The following is a 27,518-nucleotide window of genomic DNA, read 5'->3' as shown; positions in this document are numbered from 1 at the left end:
CAGGCAGGCACAGCAGCGGGCAGCCAGAGCAGGAAGCTGAGAGATCACATCTTCAACCACAAAGCAGTGTTGTACTTCCTCAGGCAAGGCCCCAGATCCCAAGGGTTTCATAATGTCCCCCAAACATCACCTCAAACTGGGGACCAAGCATTCAAGTCCAAGACTTTACGTGGGAATACCCATGGGGACTACCCTATGTATAGGATTACCTTATGGGGGACTACCCTATGTATAGGACTACCCTATGTATAGGACTACCCTATAGATAGGACTACCCTATGGACAGGACTACCCTATAGATAGGACTACCCTATGGACAGGACTACCCTATAGATAGGACTACCCTATGTATAGGACTACCCTATGTATAGGACTACCCTATGGACAGGACTACCCTATGTATAGGACTACCCTATGGATAGGACTACCCTATAGATAGGACTACCCTAAGGACAGGACTACCCTCTGTATAGGACTACCCTATGGACAGGACTACCCTATGTATAGGACTACCCTATGTATAGGACTACCCTATAGATAGGACTACCCTATGGACAGGACTACCCTATAGATAGGACTACCCTATGTATAGGACTACCCTATGTATAGGACTACCCTATGGACAGGACTACCCTATGTATAGGACTACCCTATGGATAGGACTACCCTATAGATAGGACTACCCTAAGGACAGGACTACCCTCTGTATAGGACTACCCTATGGATAGGACTACCCTATGGATAGGACTACCCTATGTATAGGACTACCCTATGTATAGGACTACCCTATAGATAGGACTACCCTATGGACAGGACTACCCTATAGATAGGACTACCCTATGTATAGGACTACCCTATGTATAGGACTACCCTATGGATAGGACTACCCTATGGATAGGACTACCCTATGGATAGGACTACCCTATGGATAGGACTACCCTATGGATAGGACTACCCTATGTATAGGACTACCCTATGTATAGGACTACCCTATAGATAGGACTACCCTATGGACAGGACTACCCTATAGATAGGACTACCCTATGTATAGGACTACCCTATGTATAGGACTACCCTATGGACAGGACTACCCTCTGTATAGGACTACCCTATGGATAGGACTACCCTATGGATAGGACTACCCTATGTATAGGACTACCCTATGGACAGGACTACCCTATAGATAGGACTACCCTATGGACAGGACTACCCTATAGATAGGACTACCCTATGGATAGGACTACCCTATGGATAGGACTACCCTATGTATAGGACTACCCTATAGATAGGACTACCCTATGGACAGGACTACCCTATGGACAGGACTACCCTATGGATAGGACTACCCTATAGATAGGACTACCCTATGTATAGGACTACCCTATGGATAGGACTACCCTATGGATAGGACTACCCTATGGATAGGACTACCCTATGGACAGGACTACCCTATGGATAGGACTACCCTATGGACAGGACTACCCTATGGACAGGACTACCCTATGTATAGGACTACCCTATAGATAGGACTACCCTATGGATAGGACTAGCCTATGGATAGGACTACCCTATGGATAGGACTACCCTATGGATAGGACTACCCTATGGACAGGACTACCCTATAGATAGGACTACCCTATGGATAGGACTACCCTATGGATAGGACTACCCTATGGACAGGACTACCCTATGGATAGGACTACCCTATGGATAGGACTACCCTATAGATAGGACTACCCTATGGATAGGACTACCCTATGGATAGGACTACCCTATGGACAGGACTACCCTATGGATAGGACTACCCTATGGATAGGACTACTCTATGGACAGGACTACCCTATGGATAGGACTACCCTATGGACAGGACTACTCTATGGATAGGACTACCCTATAAATAGGACTACCCTATGTATAGGACTACCCTATGTATAGGACTACCCTATGTATAGGACTACCCTATAGATAGGACTACCCTATGGATAGGACTAGCCTATGGGGCTACCCTATGCATAGGACTACCCTAGGGAACTACCATATGTATAGGACTACCCTATGGGGACTACCCTATGGGGACTACCCTATGGGGGACTACCCTATGGGGTACTACCCTTTGCTCATACAAACTTCCATATGGCTTACTTCAGAATGCCCTAGAGTCAGCCAGCAACAGAGCACTCCTTGGCGTAGATCTGTTGCCTTGCCGCACTGGGATAGGCAGGTCCTTCATTTTTTAAAAAGATTTATTTATTTATCATGTATACAATATTCTGCCTGCATGTGTGCCTGCCCACCAGAAGGGGGCACCAGATTTTATTATAGATGGTTATGAGCCACCATGTGGTTGCTGCGAACTGAACTCAGGACCTTTGAAGAACAGCCAGTGCTCTTAACCACTGACCCATCTCTCCAGCCCCCAAAGCAGGCCCACCACTGTGTTCTTAGCGGTGATTGCTGCTTGCAATAAGTGTCTGCAAAGTCTGGGTAGATCAGCCTTCCCAGTGAGACTACTTCTGGAAATCAGAGTTCTGGTCCCCGCCAGGCAATGCCTCTTAACTCTCAGTTTGCAATACAGTTGGTTCCAGTATCGTTTCTAAGGCTCCTGGAAGGAAAAAAAACAGACATTGCAAATTTCTGATTTTTTTTTTTCTCCAAATCCAAACGTCGTTGGTAATGTGCTTGTTGATTTGGTAGTTAGGAAATGGGCAGCTCAAAATGGTGAGGAAAGAAGAAAATGCCACAGTTTCAACACAAATACAGGCAGGTAAAATATCTGTTAAAAATATACACTGGAGGAGTTCTGGTGTACTGTGTGTACTGTACCCTTTAGCCATGATATCCACATACCTCCTAACATGAGAAAACAGTAGCGTCCAAGGAAAACATGGCCTATAAAGTCTGCCCTCTCGGACAAATGAGGAACTACAACCAAACACATAGGATGGGCAGGAATTCCTGCAGGCACCTCCTGTCTCCAGACAGCCAGGGTGAAGTAGGAGTGATGCCAACAGCCAGACAGGGCTCAGAAAAAAACGGGCTCCTTCCACAGGAGCGGGACCTTCAGGGGAGATTGTAGTGAGGATATTTTAAGTCCTGGAGTGGCTGCAGCTGCTCAGTGGTAAAGCCTAGTATGCAGGAGACTTGAACCCTGGCACCACTAAAGAAACAGGTGATTATTTAAACACCCATTATACATTAGGACAACTAAGCTCAGGAGTTTGACTGTGGAATCAAATCTTCCTAAATCTTGGGAGTGGCAAAGCTGAACACAGAGAATTCTGGCAAGGCGGCTTCCTGGAGGGCGCACTTCATGTGGTGGTGACTTGTGGGGGTGAGGACGTGGCCAAGGTTCCTCAACTTTGTGAGACACAGTTCTGAAGCACTTGTCCCAGGGTTCATGGAAAGTGTTTACAGTGAGAATGGGTATGTACGCATGACTGTTCTCGTATCTTATTGTTTTAAGAAGGGAGGCTGCAGAGATGGCTTAGTGTCTAAGAACAGAGGCTCCAGGGAACCGAAGTTTGGTTACTAGCACCAACATGGAGGCTCACACCATCTATAGCTCTGACAGAGTCTTCTGGACTCACAGGCACTGCACATAGGAAGGAAAAATACCCATAAACATAAAACAAAAAATGTATTAATATAAAGAAAACAAGCAAGCTTGGGCCAGACCTGTCTTCAAAGCAGGACTTGAAAATAAAGCAAGGCTGAGTGTCCAGATTAGTTCAGAGCAGTTTCTTTTAAGGATGAGCAGAACAGACCCACCCTCCGGCGGTCACAGTTTTGTGGAATACACTCAGTAAGCAGCAACATGGCACCCCTGCACAGTGGCCAACTGCTCTGAGTGCTGCTCATAAGCACTGGAGGAGCCATGCATGAGATCCCAGGGAAGGTGCAGAGACAGTGGAGGACACATGCATGAGATCCCAGGGAGTGTGCAGACAGTGGAGGGCACATGCATGAGAAACTAGGGAGGGTGCAGACAGTGGCGGGCACATGCATGAGAAACCAGGGAGTGTGCAGATGGTGGAGGACACATGTATGAGATCCCAGGGAGGGTGCAGACGGTGGAGGACACAGGCATGAGATCCCAGGGAGGGTGCAGATGGTGGAGGACACATGCATGAGATCCCAGGGAGGGTGCAGATGGTGGAGGACACATGCATGAGATCCCAGGGAGGGTGCAGACAGTGGAGGACACATGCATGAGATCCCAGGGAGGGTGCAGACAGTGGAGGACACATGCATGAGATCCCAGGGAGGGTGCAGACAGTGGAGGACATATGCATGAGTCAAGGCAGTGGGTAGAAACGGCAAATATGATGTGTAAAGGAGAAGTAAGTGAAGTTAGGAGGCCACCGTTAAAAGTCAGCAACTGGGCTGGGGGTGGTAACAGTACAGGAACAAAGTAGACCAGGCAGAGGGAACATGTCAGTGAGAACCAAGGGAAATAAGGCTGGGTCTTGGTCTTGTTAGGGTGTCAGGACTGTATTTGGGATTTTAGACCTCTCTGAGAGTAAAGTGCCAATATACTATAGGAGATGTAAGGAATAAAGCTCATGAGGTGTGTGTGTGTGTGTGTGTGTGTGTGTGTGTGTGTGTGTGTGTGTGTGTGTGTGTGATTTTAGCGCTCAGAATAACTTAAGTTTATAGAAGTGCTGGGTACATACAGAGAGACCCTTCCAGTTCCCCCTATTACTGACATTGACATCTTCAGATGAACGGGGCAGTTGTTAAGATTGGAGCCGTGCCTCTAAGACAACAAAGCCATCTATACCATGAACTTAGATGTAAAGAGTGTTTCGTGCAGTGAACGGCCATGAAGAAGCTTCACTCTGCTCTTGAGACTGTATTCTCCTAAGTGTAAAGGACAGTCCTGGAAGAAGACAAACGGCAAGAGCCAGGAAGCCGGGAAACCCCGTACCACCCAGGCAGGATGTAAAATCAGAAATGCTGCTGGTTGGAGAGGCAGCCCCAGCCTCTCCTGCCTCTCTCATAAGCTGCTCCCTACATGTGGCCCAGCCTGGCTAGAAAAGTTCCTCACCCTGAAAGCCCAGCTCCAGGGCAGCCTGAGTTTGCTCTCTGTGCTTTCTCTCACCCACCATGCTCAGGACAACCCAAAGAGCAGTGGATGTTGCCCTCTGTCATAGTCGGTGCTCTGTGCCACACTTGGTTCCAGGAACATTGTACTTGCTGACACCCCGGGGCTTTCCTGCCCTCCCCTCCTTTTGCCTGTATAAACCCCCAAGCTCTGAACCATGCGGGGGTCCCAGCAGCTCTGGTTCTGTTTGTAGGGATCTAGAGTCAGATGGGGACTCCCCGCTCATGGTCTAGCCAGGTTGAGCTCCTACAGGCAGAACCTGCCCCTCCTTTCCACTGCACGTCCAAGTATGTTGACTGAAATGAAGAAGGGCAGCCTCTGCCTTGCTGCCTCGTCACCAGGAAGTGATGCCTGGTGGATAGCACACCGTGGAAGTTGTGCTCCCTGGTAGAACTATGGCCTGGTGTCTTCCTGAGAATCACTGAAGGTGGTGGTGGGTGAATCACTGTCCTGAGCCAAACAGCCAAGATGAAGTGCTGCCTTTCCTTAATGTGTGCCCAAGTTAGAGACTGAGCTGTGTGTGGAGGAGGGCAGGGTAGCATATGGCTGGGAAATAGCTTTTTCCAGATCTTCTTCTTCTGGCCATTGGACTTTATGTTTTATGTCGTCACTTCTCTCAGATATTAAAAGTATAATTTAATGTGCAGTTTTGGGGGGCTGAGACGAATCACTTCATAAAGTGCTTTGAAAAATAATTGAGCTCATAGAAAACACAGCTTGGAGTTGCCTGGCTTATAAAATTCCGAATATTTAATATACTGCTCATATTTGGTTAGTAGAAGAGAAAGATGCTGTAATGGGGACTTTCAGCCACGAGCATCTCCTTGCGAGGAGGCAGGGGCCAGAGCACAGCCCTGACAGCTGCAGTGGTTTCGGCTTGGGGGTTGGGGGCTGCTCTGTTGGGAAGGACCCCCACCCTGGCTCTGTGTAAATAGCCTTCCTTTTGGTGTTGCAGCTCCCGCACGGATCCTCACTTTCAGCGGGACAGTCACTACTCCATGGATGAAGGACATCGTCTTGCCTTGTAAAGCTGTTGGAGACCCATCACCTGCAGTAAAATGGATGAAAGACAGGTAACCAGTAACCCAATGTATGCCTGTTAGTGAGCCCTTACCAGTATGTCAAGCAGCCTTGTACGTGTGTGCGCGTGCGTGTGTGCGGGTGCATGTGTGTAGTGTTTTTTGAAGTCTAAGCAAGCCCAAACCCATGGTATAAATAAGGATGACCTTGACTTTGTGACCTCCCACCTCCATCTTCCTGGTACTGGGATTACATACAGGACATTCAGTGCCGAGCATCAAACCCAGTGCTTCGTGAGCACTGGGCAAGCTCTCTGCCAACTGAGCTACATTCTGTCTCCTTTTCAGAGACAATGGAAAGTGCATGCCCGAGAAAGAACTTAAGAAATAGAATTTAGGGGTTGGAGAGATGGCTTAGTACTGGCCTTGCAGGGAAGATCTGAGTTTGGCTCCCAGCACTCACACGCAGTGCATCATAACTGCCTGTCACTTCAGCTCCAGGGAGATTCAAAGGCCTCTTACCTCCATGGGTAATATACTTGTGTGCACCCCCCCCCTCCACATGTACATAATTGAAGTCAAACAGGAGAACACAACTCCATGTAATTCCAGCACTTGAGTGGCTAAGTCAGGAACATGGCCAGTATGAGGCCAGCCCACTGGGGCTACACAGCAAGACCCTGTCTCGAGAAAAGAAAAATGAAACACATTAGGACTTGGTTAATCGAAAACCTGGGTCTCTACGCTCAATAGTGAATACTATGATAATAAAGCCAAGACCAAAGGGAGAGTGGATGCGATGAATTCTTAAACGTGCTTTATCTCTACACAGGGGAAGAAATTAAGATACAAAAAGAGGCTGAGCGCTCAGTAAAAGACATGGAGATTTAAACTAATGGATTCAGAAGGGTGCCTATTTTCAAACGAAACCTCTTACAAGCATTTATGGGTTGGGTCCAGTGAGCAATTTTCTCGTTGTATTTTAAGTTGGTTAATCCAAAGCAAATTCCATAAGCTCCCTGGGTCAAGCTGGTGCTCTGCCTTACATGGGAGTGACCCCAATCAACTGGACAGTCGGCCACCTTGGACGTGGTTGTGATGACAGGGACTCCGTCACAGGAGGGTCAGCTCTCCATGCACCCTTGACATACCATGCTGTCCTGTGTATATCCCTCATTAAGAACTGTGACCTTAAGCAGATTTTTTTTATTTTTATTTTTTATTTTTTCTTAAGCAGATTTTAAGTCTCGAAGAGATCACAACATTTACTTTGCCATGCATGATTTTGTCAGGTGGCCCCTCTGCCAACAAGAGAGTTTCTCACAGTTGCCAGAGTGAGAAAGTCTCCAAAGCTAGAGTGACAGAGCAAAGAGAAGTAGATACAATGACAGTCATGGGCTCTTGGCCACTAATCAAACTCGATTCCCGGCATTGACACGGATCTAGCCTTCTGCATAATAATTTTTTTTAAATCTCTGCTATTCAGTAGTTTGGGCTCATAATCACAGCACAGTTATTTCATAATGCAAAAATAATTGAGGTTGCGATTTACTGTTTACTCCAGAGAAAGGCTCGATGCGTCTTGCCAACCTCAGCTAATGTGGGTTGTAATTTCTTTAATCTGTGCATTTTTCTTCCTGTGAGGCAGTAACGGGACGCCCAGCCTGGTGACGATTGACGGCCGTAGGAGCGTCTTCAGCAATGGGAGCTTCATCATCCGTACAGTGAAGGCAGAGGACTCGGGCTATTACAGCTGTGTGGCCAATAACAACTGGGGATCAGATGAGATCATTTTAAATTTGCAAGTACAAGGTACAAAGCCTGGGGGAGGGGTGCTTGGGGGAGGGGCACTTGATCTTTTAGTACACGTGCCTTACATGCAGTTAGCAAAATTGAGCCAACTCAAAAAGAGCTCATTACTATTTTCCTTTTGTAAAATGCCCTGTTCACTTTGGAAAATATAAACGGATCAAAGGATCTTGTTTCTGTATGTGGACATCTCTGAAAAAGTCATTGATCATTCCAACTCATGCATGGTTTGCACACACACACATGTAAGCACGGCATTTGTGGAAAGTACGTCTCTGAGTGTGATCGTTTATGTCTTCTAATTAAATCAATAAATGATGAAATATCAACTACAAAGTTAAACAAGACGATTATGGTTCAGTGATTCACAGGTTCGTGAGTGAAGCTTTGAGCTTACTGCTATACTTTGTACTTGATGCTAGGTGTTTAGTAATCTGTTGCCATACACAAAATATAAATAAACAGCGTCAAAGAATGTGACATGAAATTAGTATGAAAAACCCTCATGGCTGCTGCATGGGTTCAGTTTTAGTTGCAGGAGAGACATCTTATTAGAGGGAAAGTTAGTGTGAATTTCTTTGGGTTTAGGTATCCTCCTGTTAATAGAGCCAAGAAACAAACATCATCAACACCCTCCCAGGTGGGGAGAGACTGGGGCAGGGGACAGCACCATCTGTTCTAAAATAAGCAGACGAGTCAGTGGGTCAACACCTCAGGGTTTGCTCACAGGAAGTGGGGGTCTTATGAGAACTGCTCTCTATGTCTGGGATGATCTGACCATGAAATTATTTACTGTTTTGTCCAGAACTACACAAGGTCATTGTTTAGCAGTGTGTGTCCCTCAATCCTTGTATAAGGTTAGGTTTATATTGCTATAAACACTGTAGCAGCTTTAATCTTCAGAGCCTTTGTGCATGCGTGTGTGTGTGTGTGTGTGTGCCAGTGTGCATGTGTCTGCATATATGTATATATGTATTGTGTTTGTTTGTGTGTGTCTGCATATGTACATGCATTTGTATTTGCGTGGAAATGTGGTTGTGTATTTGCGTGTGTGTGTGTGTGTGTGTGTGTGTGTGTGTGTGTGTGTGTGTGTATACATATGTGTGTGTGATGCCTTGGAACACGGTATAATTATTCTGCCTACTAGCTGCATCCTCTCTTTCTTTTTCTTGGGAAAAGCAAAACAACTAAGTGGGCATGTCCGTCACTTCCATGTAATTTCCTGGCTGAAATTCAGAGTAAATTAATGCCTGTGTCCTAAGTTTAAAGACTTAAATCCATGATGAACAACTCAGGAATCCAGTGGATGGCGAGGAAATGAATTCGGTATAAGTCAAGGAAGAAATGTGGTTGGTTTCTCCTTAAATAGTAGATTCATTATGCTCAATCTTGTTAGCCTGGGATATCAGTGAAATAGACATTTTGACAGAAATGAATTGCCTATTTTGGCAACCTAGAACATGTATTTAATCAATGGTTGTTACAAATGATTTGGTAAATGCCTGTTACAGGGGATTGAAGAAGTGAGAAACTAATTCTTGTTTTAAACAAATGTTTCCTCCCTAGTTCCACCAGATCAGCCTCGGCTCACTGTGTCCAAAACCACGTCTTCCTCCATCACCCTCTCCTGGCTCCCTGGAGACAATGGGGGTAGCTCCATCAGAGGTAATGAGATGAGCCATGCACAGTCACTGGTTTGTGGAGTTATCCACGGACCAAAAAGTGACACATCTTCATCAAATGACTGTTGTGTAATAGTTCATTTCCCCCCAAATCCTTCAGGAAACTAATTGCCCCGTTACCCATGCATGCATGTAAAGCATCTGTCCATTTCATGGTACTGGTTCAAACTCAGATCATCCATACAAGGGGTCTCATTTACAAAATTATATGGTGTATATAGTCTATAGTTAATATAATTAATAGTGAGCTACTAACAAATATGAAAATAGAAAAGGATAAGAGGGGAGGGGAGGGGAGGGGAGGTGAAAGTTGAACTGAGTTCCTGGTTCTCTATAAAATTTTTCTGTCTATATTAGAGCTTTCATATCACCTAGTTTTCTTCACTAGAAGCCACACTGGTCTTGCTAGTTTCCTACTTTAGTGGCCTGTGGTCTTTTCTCCTTTCCAGTTGTCCAGAATCATGTAAGAAGTTCAGTAAGTTGTAGCAAATACAGTACCATCTTCGTCAAATAACCTCAAGGTGTTAGTTTATTTTCTCCCAAATGTTGCAAGCTGCCTAGCATACCTTCGGCTCACCAGTTACTGTCTTCACATACAGCCAAAGGCACAGAGTGTTCAGATCAGAAGGCATTGACTTTAGTGCGCTGCAGCAAGTCCTGAGGGAGGCTGACCCTGGTCACTCTGCCGCTTGTGGAGCTGGGGTATCACCTGGAGATCCATAGCAACGAAAGGCCCTTTGTCCATGGGGGGGAGGGAGGAGGAAGGAAAGCAAGAACTACGGCTGAGTCACCACAGAGGTCAGTCATGAAGCAGGTGAGCAAGGAAGTGGCTTACACTCCAAGGGCAGAGGGAGAGGAGGAAGGATGAAGAGACAACAGGGTGGAGCCGTGGGGCACGTAGCCAGTTTCTGGCTTCTGGGAGCATGTCCTCAGCACTGCACTGCAGCCACTCTGAGAACGGTCACATCCCAGGCTCCCCCGAAATCACAAGTGCCAACATCCAGGACTCAGCTGTCTCCTAGAGCCAGTTCTTGGACACTAGTGGAAGGGGCACTCTTCCTTTTTTTTTTTTTTTTTTTTTTTGTCAGAAAGAAAAAGGTGAGGTTACTTTATAAAAATAGCTGATGATTAGGGGGCAGGCTGTGCCTGTGGGTTTGAGGAGCGTGGGACAGCTTTGGAACGGCTGCCATGTGCAAAGGCACAGGGGCTCATTAGAAGATGAGCTAAATCACTGCTGCCAAGAAGCCACCAGGACCCAGCTGCAGACACCACCCAGCACAGACTGTGGTGGTCACAATTACTACAGCGATCAGAAGTGATGTTGGACAGGGCCGTGGGGGTACAAAAAGTTTGTGACAAGTGAGTGAAATGTGGCTGCCAGTCAAGGTAACTAGGCGCCTGCTTCAGATGACCTCACAGGAGGGAGAAGGCAGTTCTTACTGAAAATAAACGGGGTCCAAGGGATCCAGGATCTGGGTTCCAACTAGTTTAAATTTTGCTAGCGTCATATTTTGAGAGAGACCTAGGTAGCACCAGCATAGAGGCTTTGGAAATGAAGCTAATTTGGCTGACAAAGAGTTTCCAAGATAAGTGTCCCAGGAAATTTCAAGGCATCCCTGAAATATAGTGGTGCCTGAGGCACTGGAGGGTATCCCAAGTTGGGCACCTATACTGGTGGATGCTGACATCACAGAAGCAATAGAGGTGGCCTCGGTGGCAGGAAGTAAGAGAAAAGTACAGTCCCCAAGATACAAGGGAGATGCAGTGGAGGCTGGGGCCCCTGAGAGTGGGTCTTCTATAGAGACTGGTGGATCCTAGAGGAGCTCAGGTCAGTAACACAAAAGTGGCCACTAGAGGTCCAGGAAGGAGGGGCTCTGCATCTGGGGAGGCAGGAGCAGCAGTCAGGGACTCCCCAGGAGGGAATTGGGGAATCTGGACTGCACTGGTTTGGAGAACGGAGCCTCTGCATTGGGGCAGATGAGAAGTGATCTGCCTGTGTTAAAAGAGGGAGGGACCCCCCCCCTCCTGGGGTGAGATAGACGATGTTAGTCCCCTGGGGCCCTGACACCATGCATAAGTCAGATTATGACAACCTAGGACAGAAGAGGCAGAGGAGAGAAGACGCAGCTGACCCCAGACACATGGCTGCAGCTGTCAGTGATAAAGAACATAACAGTTTCAAGGACACCAGGGCAAGGAGTGGGCACTGGAGATGAAGGTGGTCACATCTTCCTCCCTGCAGAGCCTTCCGAAGCTCATCAGTACTGTAGGATCCGAGCACTATTTGTGGCACTGTGTGGAGTGACACAAGCAAGGTGCTTAGGGTGGGGTCTGAGATGGAGAGTGGTCATTGGCTATAGGGAGAGATGAGAAATTAACTGTCAAACAAACTGTTCACCATGAAGTGATGCCACGTCGCTATAGAAATGTTGGGGGTAGCTGGGGGACTTGGAGCCCATTGCCCTGTGATTGCAATGGTCACACCCCCCCCCCAAAGTCGCATGTAGGAAAGAGGTAATGCTCATGTCTAGTGTGGCTGGCGTGCACCGACCAGCTCACTGCAGCTCTTCTCCCGATGTGAGAAAGAGCCGCCCTAGGGTCAGGAAGAGTTAGAGCTGCTCCCTTCTAAAGCACCCAGAATTAGAGAACTCATCCTGTTACCTCCTCAGGGGACGCCCACTACATCATCTCTCCATTGTTCCAGGCTACATCCTGCAGTACTCCGAGGACAACAGCGAGCAATGGGGCAGCTTCCCCATTAGCCCCAGCGAGCGCTCCTACCGCCTGGAAAACCTCAAGTGTGGGACGTGGTACAAATTCACTCTCACTGCCCAAAATGGAGTCGGACCAGGGCGCATAAGTGAAATCATAGAAGCAAAAACCCTGGGGAAAGGTGAGAATGCCTGCCTGCCTGCCTGCCTGCCATTTCTCTATTTCCTGCCTCCTTGCATGAAGGGCTGCTGTCATGGAAGAGTTATGTTATGTATTTGAACTTTCTTGTTCCCAAGATGAGACTGACAGAGCGATAGCATGATGAGAGAGACCGTAGAACCTTCCAGAATGATCTGGTTCCCCACCCCATCCCTTCACTTGCAGTTCGGAGAAGGAGGCGGCCCTTTGAAGGGTGTCAGCATGGGGTCCCAGACTGGGCAGCCCTGAAATAGGCACCTGTCCTCAGGCTGGAAACAACTGGGCTAATAGGTTAATGCTTCAGATAAACTGAGTTTTTATCTGAAATAAAATAGAAGTTCAAGGAGACGGCGAACAAGGAAGTGGCTCCTGGAGGCCCAGGGCACAACTGGAACCGGCAGAGAGAGGGGCTTCCTCTTGGTGTAGCAAGGGGAAGAGAGAGGCAGTGTTGGGGTCCAGCATCTGAGGTTTGGATCGTGGGATAAGGGTTCAGGAGATGAGAGAGTGCTCTGTGAAGACTAACACGCACTGTGTCAGAGGCCACGAACTGTTTGGCCAGACGAGGAGAGCTGCCGATACTTCCTGAATCCCACTCTGTAGCTACATGGGAAGGGAAACTGTCTGGCCTCACACACCACTGAGGGCTCCACTTAAGTAAATCCAGCTACTGAGCTGGCCGTGGTGGCGCATGTCTTTAATCCCAGCAGTCAGGAGGCAGAGGCAGGCAGATTGCTGGTCTACAAAGTGAGTCTAGGTTAGCCAAGGCTATACAGAGAAACCCTGTATTGAAAAAAACAAAAGAAAGGAAGGAAGGAAGGGTGAATAGAGGAAGGGAGGGGAGAGAGAGAGAGAGAGGGAGAAGAAGGAGGAGGAGGAGGAGGAAGGGAGAGCTGTTCTTCAGTGGTCTACACTGTGTAAACACACTCTGCATCCATTCAACCTTTGCTCGGGTCCATGTGGCTGGGAAAACGTGCTGGTTCCCAAGGCTTTGTTCCTGGTGTGAGTGACTGGTGATGCAGCCTTGGCCAGAGCTAGGCTAGACAGAGACAGTAGTCCAGGGAAAACACCCGAACCTGGTCTGGTCCCACAAGTGACACCGTGAACATCTCCCACAGAACCCCAGTTCTCCAAGGAGCAGGAGCTCTTCGCCAGCGTCAACACCACGCGGGTGAGGCTGAATCTGATTGGCTGGAATGACGGTGGCTGTCCTATCACCTCGTTCACTCTTGAGTACAGACCCTTCGGGACCACAGTGTGGACCACAGCTCAGCGCACCTCCCTCTCCAAGTCCTACATCCTGTACGACCTTCAGGAAGCCACGTGGTATGAGCTGCAGATGCGGGTGTGCAACAGTGCTGGCTGCGCAGAGAAACAAGCCAACTTCGCCACGCTGAACTATGATGGCAGTAAGCGCAAGGCTTCGTGGCGTTGCTGTTTGTGGCTGGGGGTGGGGGGGCGCACATGTGTGCTGTCTTACTCTCCCGTGATACACTTGTCATTGTCGCAGAGTGAGCAGTGCCCCTAAAGCCCATTAGGGTTTGGGCCGCTCAGCCCCGCTCTGTGGGCTCCCCAGTCAGTCCTTTGTACACAGATGACTATCACTATGTGTCTAGAGAAAAGGGACCAAGGACCTGCGGGAACTCCCTGGGGGAGTCTTGGTTGCAAGAGTGGCTTCTCTCAGGGCTGAAGGACTCTGCCTCAGGGTTCCGTTGCTTTGCAGATGACTGTGAGCTAACACTGCTTTTGTTGTCTTCCACCCCCTCCCCACCCATCCCAATCCACATAACAACTTTCTTTTTTGCTCTCATTACACCCTTAAAAAATGCATGTATACAACAGTTTCCATGGCAGAAGAAGTTAGATTAGTCTCAGCAGAAGCAGGCACACGGGGGATAGAATGGTGATAGGGCCACACCAGGCCTGTGCGCACGCACGCACGCACGCACTCACGCACGCGCACAATCTGCATTTACGCACAACCCTAAAAGCTAGAGAGTCTCTTGGCCTTTGTTGCCCCAAACCAAATCACTTTAAATTCTGACCCTCTTCCTAGCGTTGCGGTCTTTTACTGCTACCTGAACAGCACCCAGCTCAGTGAAGGTGGGGCGGCGTCTCTAGTGTTCAGTTCGTGGGTCTTGCTTGCAGCATGTCCGTGCTGATTTCTGTAGCCCCACAGTGAGTGGCCCTCGCTTGTGTAAAGAGCACGATAGGTTCTGATCACCAGCAGTGGCTCATCAAGATGTTTAGAGCTGTGGACTAGCTGCCCCCTCTCAGCCTTCTGTCCATGGTCCATGCTGAGAACGGACCGTGGTCCCGATAGGCTCTTGAGTTGTTCTTTTCTCTCTGGCATGCTGCGCTAATCCTTCTGGCGTCTGTCACCCGCCTACAGTCCTTGCTTCTAAAGCCCATTCTCAGAACCAGATTCCTCTTGCCTCTGGCTGCAGGATGGAGCTCAGGGAGAAGCCCTTCGCTACCCAATGGTCTGCAGTAGCCCTGGTCTCATAGGCAGCTGTATCTCCCCTTCAAGGGCCAAAGCCCCTCTTACATTGCCTCCTTCTGTTTTGTGTGTGTGTGTGTGTGTGTGTGTGTGTGTGTGTGTGTGAGAGAGAGAGAGAGAGAGAGAGAGAGAGAGAGAGAGAGAGAGAGAGAGAGAGCGAGCAATAGAGAGACTTTATTTAGAGAGCTCTTTGTGGAGGGTCACACACAGGCAAAGCAATATTCATGTCTGTTTTCACCCTAAAGGGACTTAATTCTCTGTTCTTACAAAACAAAGACCCATGGCCATCAAGTGCATTTAAAGCATAATCCAAACGCCCTCAAGCACGTGACCAGTTGGGTAGGTAGTATACTTGTCGCCCATGGCTAGGCTCCCATATGGGTAGGTGACAGAGAACTTACTGAGGCCCACAGGTGGGTGGCATGCTCACATCTGATCATGTCACTACAAGTCCTGTCGCAAATGTTCTTCCGGCTTCAAACGTTCAGCTTCTGAGACACGTGTAATGTTCTCACTTCACTCACGATCATAGCAGAAGAAAAGTGCGCGTGAGGAAAAGAGCGCATGCGATGTACATTCTATTTTCTAAACTCTGAAAGGATTTCACGGCACAAGGAAACAAGGGAACGTCTTTTTCATGTTGTCTTGAAAAAGACGTAGGCATCTCTGAACTGACCACGTGGCTAGGCAGCTTTAGCGTCTCTTATGTCACATACCCTTGTTTCCATTTTAGTAAAAGCAAACGTTGAAATGGAAATTACCCTGGTGTTGGCATCAGTCGGGTTCCCAGCTCCCGGTCTTTTTATCAGAGCCTGCTCTATGCCCTTTGCCAAAACTTTCTGCACATTGTCCTTGTGGTGTCCTGTCTACAGACCAGCCTCACGGCACCTTTTCTGCACCTCTTCCTTGCTGTCTGGGTATCTGCAAGCTTGCTTTTGCCACCAGAGATGCAGTGAAATTACAAGAGCAATTCTGCCTGCTTCCAGCAGAGATCAGAGAGGGCCAAGGGCTGTATTTTCATAGCTCCAATTACTGAATGCAGGATAAGATCTTTTTTCTTTTTTTTCTTTTTTTTTTTTTTTTCTTTTTTTTCTCTCTTGGGAAAATGGCATTATTTTTGCATTATATTTTCCTAAAGCCTTGGCTTTCTGGGTTACATGGAAAAGACAGTGGGAAAGGAACGCCTTATATAACTGAAGGTGGCAAGATGTGTGCCCCATAGTAACAGATGTCTGTTGATAACGCTGTGCTCTTGTGTTCAGCCTGGGGGTAGAGAGCATCTTAAGGCAACCCAGAGTTCAGTTGACTTCTATTTCTTCCCCTCTCTTAAGGTTCTAAATAATCTAAATTTTGGATGGCACTGTAACAACACCCTGCCCACAGCTTGCTTTTTAGTGACCTAAACGGACCCTCTTTGAAAAAAACTACCCTTTGCTCTTCTACCTTAAACTGGGAATTCTAAAAGCAGCTGCAAAACCGGTATTGAAATCAAGAAAATAATCAAAGGGGAGAAAGTATAAATTACGCCCCCTCTTAAGTCTGGGGTGCCTCACGCCCTCCTGCAGGGGGCCTTCCCTGCAGTTGATAAATCTATTGTCCTTCCTTTCATGTGCAGTTTTTCAAAAGGCCTTTAACAAAAGCACTCTGAGTGGCCGCCCAGTGAGCACTGCATTTCAGGTGAATGACTGTGGCTTTTGTGAGCCCAAGCACCTTACTGTCCCCCACCCCACCCACCCCTGGGTGGTGGCATCCTAGAGGCTGCAGTCCTTTATGAAGAGTGGAAAGAAAGTTGGAAGTTAAGGTGAAAGGAGAGCAAGCAAGTCAGTCACGGAGACTTAGGGGACAGGCCCTCTCATTTCTCATCCCACGGACACCCCTGGATCACACCCGCGCGGCTTTCCCGTAACCCGTCATCCCTAAACGCTCCACCACGCTGCCACCATTAATAGCCACCTAACATCGTGGCCCTGCTTTCAGGTACAATCCCTCCACTCATTAAGTCAGTTGTCCAAAGCGAAGAAGGGCTGACGACCAACGAAGGGCTCAAGATCCTAGTGACCATCTCGTGCATCCTGGTCGGGGTCCTGCTGCTGTTCGTGCTCCTGCTGGTGGTGCGGAGGAGACGGCGGGAGCAGAGGCTGAAGAGGCTCAGAGGTAGGTCTAGGCACCCCCATGTGCGCTCTGTGCCCCCTAAAGAGAGGTCAGGCAGGGCGCACACCCTCCAGGGGAGGGCACGTCCGCTGGGGACCAGTTCTGCTAGCTGTGATTTGGTGCCTGGTGTGGCCTCTGCAAGACTTTGGCGCCCCAGGGGAGAAACAATGAAGCCTTCAATCACACGCAATCAAAATGGGACGCAAGCAGCCCCTTACAAGTCCCCTAAATCCTCAGTATTGGCAGACAAAGAAAATTAATTTCTCATGGGTTTTTCAAGCCTGCTCTGTTTGATTTTCAGTGGTTCCAGTAAAGCCACCAATTACGGCTTTAGGGGGAAAAAAGGAGCTTTGAAATTCGCTCTGGAAATGAGAGTGATGTTGCCTGAAAGCAGAGATAGGGACTCGCGGTAGAGGTAGAGTGTGGTGAGGCAGAAAACACACGCTGCGCTGAAAGCTGAATAAGAGAATTTAAGCATAGGGAAAACGCAGTAAAAGATGAGGGGTCTCCACAGTAAAAGATAAGGGGCAGAGACCCGTGCTGACCCATGCTGACTAGGCTCCGCCCCTCCCCTGTCTGACTCTGTAGGGTTCTGGGTGATGGCACGTCAAGGTTTCTGGCCAGCAGCCCTTGCTCTGCAGTGCAGGTGCGAGGACTTTGAAATAAAGAACTCTGTGAAAAGTAAACCTTCTGTACCTTCCACTTTTCAAGTCTTTGACCAAGCCATTGTTTGGCCAAGGGCACCGTGAGGTATTTGTGCTTCACTATCAAGCCGGCGTGGCAGAGCAGGGTTATATCTGTGTAATCTTCAGAGTTACACTCAAGGAGTCAGCCTGGGAGCGGCTCTGCTAATGGGCATGATGCTGTCTGGTCCCACCACCGTTTCTCTCTGGAAATCTCCTGGTATGTGGCCCTCACACGTGTGTGACTACAAGTTTCTTCTCACTCTGCCTACAAACTAGAAGTTGTGAAGTCCCTTTCAGCCCATCTGCACATTAAATATCCCAGAGCCCAGAAATTCAGATGGGTCACCCGTGGGTCTCAGCAAAATGTTCTTCCAGAATTGCCTTAATCGACTACATCTCGAGTTTTGTGATAACCCAAGTGCTTTGCTAGATCCTTCACATAGTTTAAAGGGAACGTACTGTCTGGATTCTAAGGACTATGTGTGTTCTCCTCAGCATCTAGCAGGTCACAGGTGCCAAAGCAGGGCCCTAAAGCAGTGTGGAGGGAGGGCTGGGCCCCAGATGGATGGAGAATGGCTAGAGTCTACCTAAGTGCCTACCACAAAAAAAAAAAAAAAAAAGATTAAACCCCAGCGTGTTTGTCATGAAAGTACCAAATGGACAATTTGATAACCCTCTATCCTGTAAATCCCAATTGACCTGAGGGACGTTGTCTTTTAGGTATCAGGCGTCAGACAGGCAGCAATATCAGACCAGTTCCACGTACAAGGCTGGGTATTGCCCGAGCCTCTCCTTAGCAGGCACAGAAGTGTCTCCCTGATGACCTGTTTGACGCATGAGTGTGGTAGCAGATAGAAGCTAGCTACAGATGGTTAAGCTGGGCTGCAGCGTCTGCCAACCCCTCCCCACACTTACTCGATCTTCCTCGGCTACTGTTGTATTTTCATTACTGTACTTTGGACCTCAGCACTCAATACTGCCTTTTCCTGGCCAAGAACATCTCCAACAAAAGCCATTGATTGCTAACAGGTCAGACTGATAGAAGACCCGCATTGTTTAAATGTCCCTTCTTACCAGTCCCCTTGGCCTTTCGTTGTTGCTTTGCAAGGGCTGCGCCCAGAGAACATTCTGGGAGTAACATTTTATTGCTAGAACCTCTATGGCTAGCCTCTGGTATTTTGCAGTTGGGGCTTTGTAAGGGGAGCAATCCGCCACATCTGAGGCTCTCACTCCTATAGGAAGAAAGCAAGAGAGACAGGAAGTACTCCCATGAGATGCTAAGGAGCAAGGAATTTTTTTAAAAAGTAGCTTTCTCCAGCACAAGGGTGCAACACACTCTCACATCTTACAGGTGCCAGATAAAGGCTTCGAGAACGAAGAGTCTGGCAGGAGTAAGAACACCGCGTGTGGTTAGACCCCACCACTCCCTGTTGCCAGACTTAAAAGCCATGTTGAGGTGGATTTATTTTAGCAAACCACTGTTGAGTGATGTTTTTAAAAAAATATATAGCATTTTCTCGTTACCTGCTACTTTTGATCAGAATAGTTTGGCAAGGTCCTGGGGATCAAAGGACCACTAAAGACCCTGTCCAAAGCTGCAGACAGTGATCCTCTGGGAGTGCTAGATCGGGGGGATAGTGGGGACACACCCATCTCTCTGTAACCCTGAAGAATGCTGCTGTAAAAGAACAGAATAAGTCCTGGGTCCACGGACAGAATCGTAGATTGCCAGGCCAGTCCCCAGAGAGGCCCACGAGCCACCTCCCTAAACCCCTTGAAATGTCCACTAATCACATAAAACATTTTCAGTTCAGGGAAGTCTGGAGTCACAGGTTTGATGTCACGAGTGTCTATTAATCCTCAGAGCTCATTAGTAACGCTGCTCTATTAGCAGCTGGGCCCGTAAGCCGCAGATCCTGTGCCTACCTTCAGATCAGTTCCCACAGGGTTACAGAGTCCATGGAGAGAACCATTTCCTGCCATGCTTTTCTTGTCCAAAATTAGGCCGGCATTTCTAGGAACAACTTGGTGTTGCTTGAACATCTACTTAGTGGCATCAAAAATGGGGAAAGCAAGTTTGAACTAAGAAAAGAACATGAGTGCCTGGTGGGTGCGCCCAGGCTTATTCGAAGCCAAGTTCAGACCCTTCATCTTACTTAGCGGCAATGTCCAAAGTGGGACACAACTAAAATGTTTGCATGAACGGCACACCGTGCCGTATGGAGGACAACCTAGTTAGGGGAGCACAAGGTAATATTCCTTTATGCAAAAAATAAAGCAAAAGAAAATGGGACTCCAGCAGCTTACCCAGCCTATATTCTCCTTTCCTGAGGACTTACTAAATTTAGAGCAGAACGACCTTCTAAATTGTCTCCAAGTACTAGATTTAAAAAAAAAAAAAAAAAAAAAAAAAAACCAACTGTGTCCTTATCCAGGGCTTCAGACGCTGCATCTTGCTTTTAGTGATGCCCTGGTTTCCCCTCGCTCTCTAGGTCCTTTGAACTGCAAGGTTAAAGAGTAAGTCAGCAGCAGGACCCACAACCCCAGCAGCCCCGACCTAAATATTGACTCCCAGGCCGTTCAGCAGTGGTCAGCTGACAGTGCCGCGCCAAGACCACTACCTCAGATACGAGATAAACATAGTGGTCATTTTTGCATGGCAGCAATTTGACCCTGTTTCCCTTAGCAAAACACTGTTCTCCCCTTAAAACAAAACGCAGTCATTATTTTCAACATGATTAAAAATGAACAAATATTTCCAAACTGACCAGTGCCAGGTGGCCAATCCCAAGAGAATATGGGCTCAGGGTTTACCAGGCGAGGACTCGGCGGATGAGTGGACTGTTCCTAGTTCTCCTATGGAAACAGCCAAAAGCTTTCCGCATTTCTAAAACCAAAGAGCAACTTGACCTCTATTAATCTCATCAGAGCACACTGGCACTTAAGTTTGAGGAGAAAGGGGAAATAAACATGCCTCCACACTGCAGTGCAGAGCCCCCAGGAGAGCAGGAGAGTGCAGAGACAGCTTACCTCAAGAGGCGCACTGCCAAGCCAATAAACTGAGGCTTAAGGAAAAATATGGCATCTGAACTGGGGAATGTTCAGCTCAGGACCCACTTCATCAGCATGGGAGCCTGAGTTTGATCCCCAGACTGTACAGGAGGAGGAGGGGGGAAAGGAGGGGGAGGGGAAAGGGAGGGGGAGGGGAGAGGAAGCTAAGGATTGGAATACCATGCACTTGCAATCCCAGCACTGAGGAGGTAGAAACAAGCAGATTCCCAGGCCTCAGTGAACGGCCAGCCTTCTCTGGTCAAGCTCCAGGCCGTGAAAGACCCGACCTCAAAATAAAATGGTGGACAGATGGATGGTGCCTGAGGAGCAGTGCCTAAGAGTGTCTTCTGGCCTACACACACACACACACACACACACACACACACACACACACACACACACACCATCAGGATCCTTTACTATGAAAACTTTTGTTCCATCTTTGGTATCCCTTCAGTCCTTCCTTCTCTCTCCTCTTCCATCTCTTCCTCCCCCCCCCCCCCCCCCCCCCCAGCCTCCATGCTTTCTTTCTCTTTCTCTCCCCTTCCCTATAGTTGTCAGAGCAGAGCCAAGTAAAGGAGCGTTTCGGGGTGTGAGGGTGCAGAGCAGGGAAGCGCTGGGATGAGAGGGAGGTGAAGCAAGGGCAGCTGGCAAGCTGGACACAAGACTGGGCAGTGGAGAGCACAGGCACCACCATGGGTGTCAGGCTGTCCCTGGAGCCTTGCCTGGCTCATCAGGGTGCTCTGCCCACCCTTGGCTGTTCTTGCGGTTTTCCCAGGTCACGAGCATGTATGCCTGTCTTTGAGGATATTTATTTCTCCTCGGCTTTATAATCTTCTTCCACATAAGCATGCAGGTGATCAGAAGCTCTGGCTAGGATCTTGTAAGAATCTAAATGCAGGTTTACGGCCCTTGCAAAAAATAGCGACTTTATGGTATCCTTTTTAGTCCCGCGAAGAAGTGGGGCTGACGGTGGGGGGGGGGGGAGGGCTTTAAATAGAAGGTTTTGATGAGTGGAGCAGCAAAGTAAGGTCTGATGTCCATAGATGGTTCCCTTTCTGCTCTGAGGGTGGACAAGTGGCTTTCCAGCAAAGGCTAATCCAATCACACGCCATCTTTCTCAAGAGCTTCAGACAAGCAAACACAGACCTGAGCTATGAGTGGCAGCCTTTTCTGTCTCTCTCTCTCTCCCACGTGCTGTCTCTCTGTGTGTCTCTATCTCTGTCTTTCTCTGTCTCTGTCGTTCTCTCTCTCTCTCTCTCTCTCTCTCTCTCTCTCTCTCTCTCTCTCTCTCTCTCTCTCTGTCTGTCTTTCCCTCTGTGTGTGTGTCTCCATCTGTCTGTCTGTCTCTCCCTCTGTGTGTGTGTGTGTCTGTCTCTCCCACATGCTGTCTCTCTGTGTGTCTCTGTCTCTGTCTGTCTGTCTGTCTGTCTGTCTCTCTCTCTCCCTCTCTCCCTCTGTCTCTCTCCCCCTCTGTGTGTGTGTCTCTGCCTGTCTGTCAGTCTATCTCTCCCACATGCTGTCTCTCTGTGTGTCTCTGTCTCTCTCTCTCAGTCTCTGTCTCTGTCTCTCTCTGTCTCTCTCTGTCTCTCTCTCTCTCTCTCTCTCTCTGTTTCTCTCTGTCTCTCTCTCTCCACACACACACATTTAGATGCTTAATATATGAAACTTCTTGGACTATTAAGAAGGCCTTGCTGGATTGCAGGCAAGGGCCTGGGTGGACCACCCCATGACACTGTGCTCTTCTGTGTACTCTTCGCACATGTGCAAGCCCAGGAGGAGATTAGTGGGCCTCAGAGAGTACATAGACACCGAACAAGGCCAAGCTGTGATGCTATTCAAACATCTGGGTGGCCCTCCTAGACCTGACAGCATGGTGCGTGTACTTCTAGGATGCTCTTCCATAGTCTTGTTTTAGTCTCTCAACACCTGGGGGACTTGACGGGATATAAACTTGGCGTTGCCGTGTCCATGTTGTAGATGTGAAAACTAAAGGCCAGAAAAGGCTCCGTCGTGATTAAAAAGGTCCAAGGGTAACAAGAGCTCTCAGGTCACTGTTCCAACACCCAACCTCCCAAGAAACTTGGCATGTGTAAGTAAGAGACAGGCTGTATTGATAAGTTCAAGCAAGTTTTTAATGACTAGCAATGACTCAAGGAAGAAGTAAGGATGCTATCAAAAGCATGTAAGTGTGATTCCTACTTTCAAAAGCCTTTGATTGATCCATTTTTTTTATCTTCACTATCATTCCATCTTATGGTCCTTAATTTTATTGCCATATTGATATATAGCTTGTGCCTTGACTATCTGCCATATTTCTCCCTGAGAATTTTCACCACTGACTATTTGGGAGCCAGCCAGTGTGATATGCTCAGCCACATGGCTCCTTCCTCGCTGCCAGACCCTCAAGGCCCTCCACCCCACCCCACACACGAAACTGTTCTCCACAAGCAGATGACCGGTGACAGCCCTGGTCGCCGTCATCGCTGTCATCGTTTTCTAGTGTCCCCTGTGTCACTCGGGAGCTGGAGGATGTCTTTCCTCCACATCTCTCTATTGCTGGACTAGCCTGTGTCACTTTCTCCAGCACTTCCTACCCTGCAGATTAGGAGAGGAGCCAGGAGAGACATGAAGGGAGTGCAGAAGTGGCCAGAGATGTGTCACCAGCCTGTATATCTCAAGGCTGATCTGGAATCTGTGAAAACGTAGAGCACTGTGCACAGGGCCTCCTGGCTGTGTTTGAGCAGGAAGGGCTGTGCTCTGGGTGCTGTTCCCACAGAGCAGATGGCAGGTGGAAGGGAAGCCGCCCAACATCTGCTCTGCTCTAGTGTGCAGCAGGAGGCGTGCTATTTGAACCAGAACATCAGGACCAGGGATTATAAAAAGGACGGTGTGGAGGGAGGGAAGGAAATTAAAAAGGAAGAAAAGAAATCAGAGGAGACGAGAAATAGAGACAAGGAAAGCTCGACCTGCTTAATAATTACCAGAGCCCTGATTAGCCTGATATTATGCCCCCCAAGTCTTTGCAGTAGCCAAGGTTGTGGGGAGGGAGTTCATTTTTCAGTGTTGACCCAAAACAGTCATACATGTCCCAAAAGACAATGAGCAAAATATAGACACCAATTAATATATGATACTTCACTGAAGACTCCCCACCCCCAGCACTGAAAAGACGAGGAATAAGCTCACAGGGTCCAACTTCTGAGAGACCCCAAGGGAGACCATTTTAAGTCTCAAAGCAAAATCTTCCCACACACAATTCCCTAATATTTATGGATAGTCTTATAATAATCAAAGGCCGATGAGAGATGGGTGGTGTCTGCCCATTTAAACATTAATCCGTTTGGAACCTTTTTGTTTGAAGTAAGTGAACTTAAGCTTAAGAAAGTGGTTTCTGAGCCCTTCGAGAAATGACAGGAGCCCCCAGAGGTCTGGGCAGACCCACTCTGTTTTGATAGGGGCTGATTGGTAAGAGAACAAGGCAGTTGTGGCGTGTCCCATGGAGGGCAAGACAGACCGTGGTGTGTGGCTCGCACAGGTGGGGATGAAGACTAAGGTAGCAGAAGGAAGAGCGCAGAGATCACAAGACTTTGAAAGGCTGCAGCCAAGAAGATAAAATTTGATCAGCAGAACAGCAGAGTCTTCTATAGAAGTTGTAAAAAAAAAAAAAAAATTCATTTGTGACTCCTGTAATGGATATGGCTCTCTCATGAGTGTGTGGGAAGAGAATAAAAAAAAAAAAAATCAGTGTCTGTTCTCTGGCTGGTTGGATAAAGGACGTTATGAAATGGCAAGCCTTCCATAAAGAGAGCCATAAGTAGGAAATTACCTAGAAATTAGGCCCTGTGAGAAGTGCTTGAGAGTTTTAGAGAATTTTAAACTCAAGAAGAGAACACCGAGCTCAAACATGGGACTAGCAATACCATTTGAGGGGCTTGTGAATGGATCTGGAAGGTCCCATCACTATAGCTAGGTAGAAAATGCATCAAAAATCTCAGTCAGAGGGAAGCTGTATCCTTAGAAAGCCAGGTGAGATGGTATCCACCTGGGAGCCCAGTGCTGGGGAGGCCCAGGCAAGATCAGGACTCTGAGCCAAGCCTGGGCTATATAGCAGGATCCTGTCTTAGAACAGCAACCAAAGAAGACCCCAAAGAAGTCTCTGGACCACTTCTTCCCTACTAGGACTGGGCTATTGCCCATGTAATAAAGAAGAAGAGAGAAAAGAATATGGAGAGTTAAACAGGAAGAGTGGAGAGTGTCCATGTGTAGGCTCAGAGAAGAGCCTCAGTGCCCACGGCCACTGGAGGGAGCAGAGAGCAAACCCACAACTGAGGAGAAGCCACATCATTGCAAATTCTGGAGAAAAAGAGAGAGACACAGACAGAGACACAAGAGAGACACAGAGACAGAGAGACACAGAGACAGAGAGATCCTACTGAACAAGTCAGTGCTGAAGAGCTCTGCTGCACAGGGTCCCTTTGAGGGTGTCAATCCTAAGTGTGGCCCAGGAAGGCACGGTGCAAGCCAGTTCTCTCCAGCACTCCCTTGTGGCATAAAAAACCTAGGCATGGGAGCTGGGGTCACCTAGTGTTGGTATCTGAGCTGAAAAGAAATAACAAAATATGAAGATCTATGGGGAGATTGGGGGTGCTTTTCATTCCTTGGGTCCATAGAACTTGAGGGGCATTTGGTGTAAAGCAGCAGGCAGTCACTGCAGTGGCCCACAGCCCCAGATCTGGACCCCCTAAAGGTAGCACACATTGTAATGGCTGCCTGAGGCCCAAGGGAAAAGACCCTAAATTGCATTAGGAAGCCAATTTGAAAGCCCCTGTCATTGTTAAAGTTCAATATTTCAAAATTATTAAAATTTGCTAACTTGCTCTAGACACTCTCCTCTCCCTAAATGAAAGTGTGTCTGAGGTGTGGCACTGGCTCCCTATCCTCCCCCTACATGGACATGAGCCATACTCCAAGCTCATCTATGCCCAGATAGCTCCCTAATTTGACTCTTAGCCTGACTCTACACAACTTCACCTCGCACCCTCTAGCTTTAAAACAGGTCTCTCCAGTTACCTACCCAAACGCAGGCTCCTGTCCTGTCCTGCGCATCCCAATCCCAGCCTTCCCCACCCCCTGGGCCCCCAGACTCTGTGCAGTCTGTCCATCCTGACAGGGCTCTGAGTTTTCACAGTTTCTCTCCAGTGTCACGTAGCAATGTCATCTCTACCCTCCAAGGAACTAGATCCCTTAATCAACACTCACAGGTTCTCACGTAGACTCCCGTGAGGTGCTGGTGGCAGAGCACGGTGCCCACCTTCCTGTCCAAACCCTCTGAGGGAGAGGCCTGGTGAACGCCAGGGTACAGCCCTCTCACCACCCTCCACTACCACCACCACCACCTCTGCCATCTTTACCTTTGTCTTAGCCAAGTAACTGCTTTCAGACCGCACTAGTCCCCTTTATAATGTTGGAGCCTGTGGCACCTGCACACCATGCCATACAAATGACCCCTCTCCCCAGTAAAACAGGCCAACTCGTCCCTGAACACATTCCTTATACCAGTGCCCGTGAGTTCTGTGTGGAACAGATGGCCCATCGAGTCTATCCCCTCAAGTTCCAGGTCTCTTCCGAACAGAGGTCAGTCTCTCTCACTCCCTAGACTGGCCCAGCTTCATACACTTGCTCTCCTTGCACATTTCCCTTACCCTGCTGGGGCCAGATGTCTGCTCCTTGGTGTCTGGCTCTCACTCCACTCTTGGAATAAAGGACCACTAGAAAAGCAGACAAATTGCTCAAGCCACAAACACTAAGCAGACATCCCGTACATCCAGTCCACTGGACATATGCACAGCCCATTTTCCTCATCTCCAAATGCCCCGCCGCAGTGTTGAAGAGACTCAGCCTGCATCCCTAAGAAGCACAATACATTTACAATACAGGTCCTTAGAACATGCCCGCGGGGTCATGCCCCAGGCCTCCCAAACTCCAAACTGTGCTAAAAAAGTTTGCTTTCTCAGCTTAGTTCCAGGGAGCTTGTTGAAGAGATGAGTCCCAGCTGGTACCACTTTCCCTAAAATTTCAGCTGAGTTAGAAGCAGGACAAGGTATCTCAAACAGAAGGAAGACATCTGTCCTCAAGGATGGGCTCAGGCAGGGTTCACTGGCATGGCTTTGGGGCTCAATCCTTGAAGCAATCGTAGCCCGGGGCAAAAGGCCAAAGCAGCTGGTGTGTGTGTGTGTGCGTGTGTGTGTGTCAGAGAGAGAGAGAGAGAGAGAGAGAGAGAGAGAGAGAGAGGAGAGAGAGAGAGAGGGAGGGAGGGAGAGAGAGCGAGAGGAGAGAGAGTGAGAGAGAGAGGAGAGGGAGAGGGAGAGAGAGGAGAGAGAGAGGAGAGAGGAGAGAGAGAGAGGGCGAGAGAGAGGAGGGAGAGACGAGAGAGGGATGAGGAGAGGGGACGAGAGGAGAGAGAGAGAGAGAGAGAATTCTCCTGTACGGAGCCTGTGACACCTCCACATCGCTGTGAAAGGCCCAAGGACTGCTGAGGGCTGACCTGGAACGGTGACACAGTGTATGGGCACAGACAGGGGGCCAGGCATCTCAGACTTACATGCC

General features: G+C 48.5%; 1 protein-coding gene and 1 pseudogene across 1 annotated transcript in view; both read left to right on the top strand.

The window, feature by feature from the left end:
* LOC127192954 (40S ribosomal protein S19-like) overlaps positions 1–27,518 on the top strand; it is an 877,505-nt pseudogene that overhangs the window by 767,194 nt on the left and 82,793 nt on the right.
* Dscam (DS cell adhesion molecule) overlaps positions 1–27,518 on the top strand; it is a 574,658-nt gene that overhangs the window by 507,104 nt on the left and 40,036 nt on the right. The window contains exons 23-28 of the mRNA XM_051150389.1: positions 6,060–6,177; positions 7,772–7,935; positions 9,499–9,597; positions 12,319–12,507; positions 13,640–13,930; positions 16,999–17,175. Coding sequence (XP_051006346.1) covers positions 6,060–6,177; positions 7,772–7,935; positions 9,499–9,597; positions 12,319–12,507; positions 13,640–13,930; positions 16,999–17,175 — 1,038 coding nt within the window. The remainder of the gene's footprint in view (positions 1–6,059; positions 6,178–7,771; positions 7,936–9,498; positions 9,598–12,318; positions 12,508–13,639; positions 13,931–16,998; positions 17,176–27,518) is intronic.

The sequence above is a fragment of the Acomys russatus genome, chromosome 8 (assembly GCF_903995435.1).
Source record: "Acomys russatus chromosome 8, mAcoRus1.1, whole genome shotgun sequence".
Lineage (NCBI taxonomy): Eukaryota > Metazoa > Chordata > Mammalia > Rodentia > Muridae > Acomys > Acomys russatus.
This window is presented reverse-complemented; position numbering and strand designations above follow the sequence as displayed.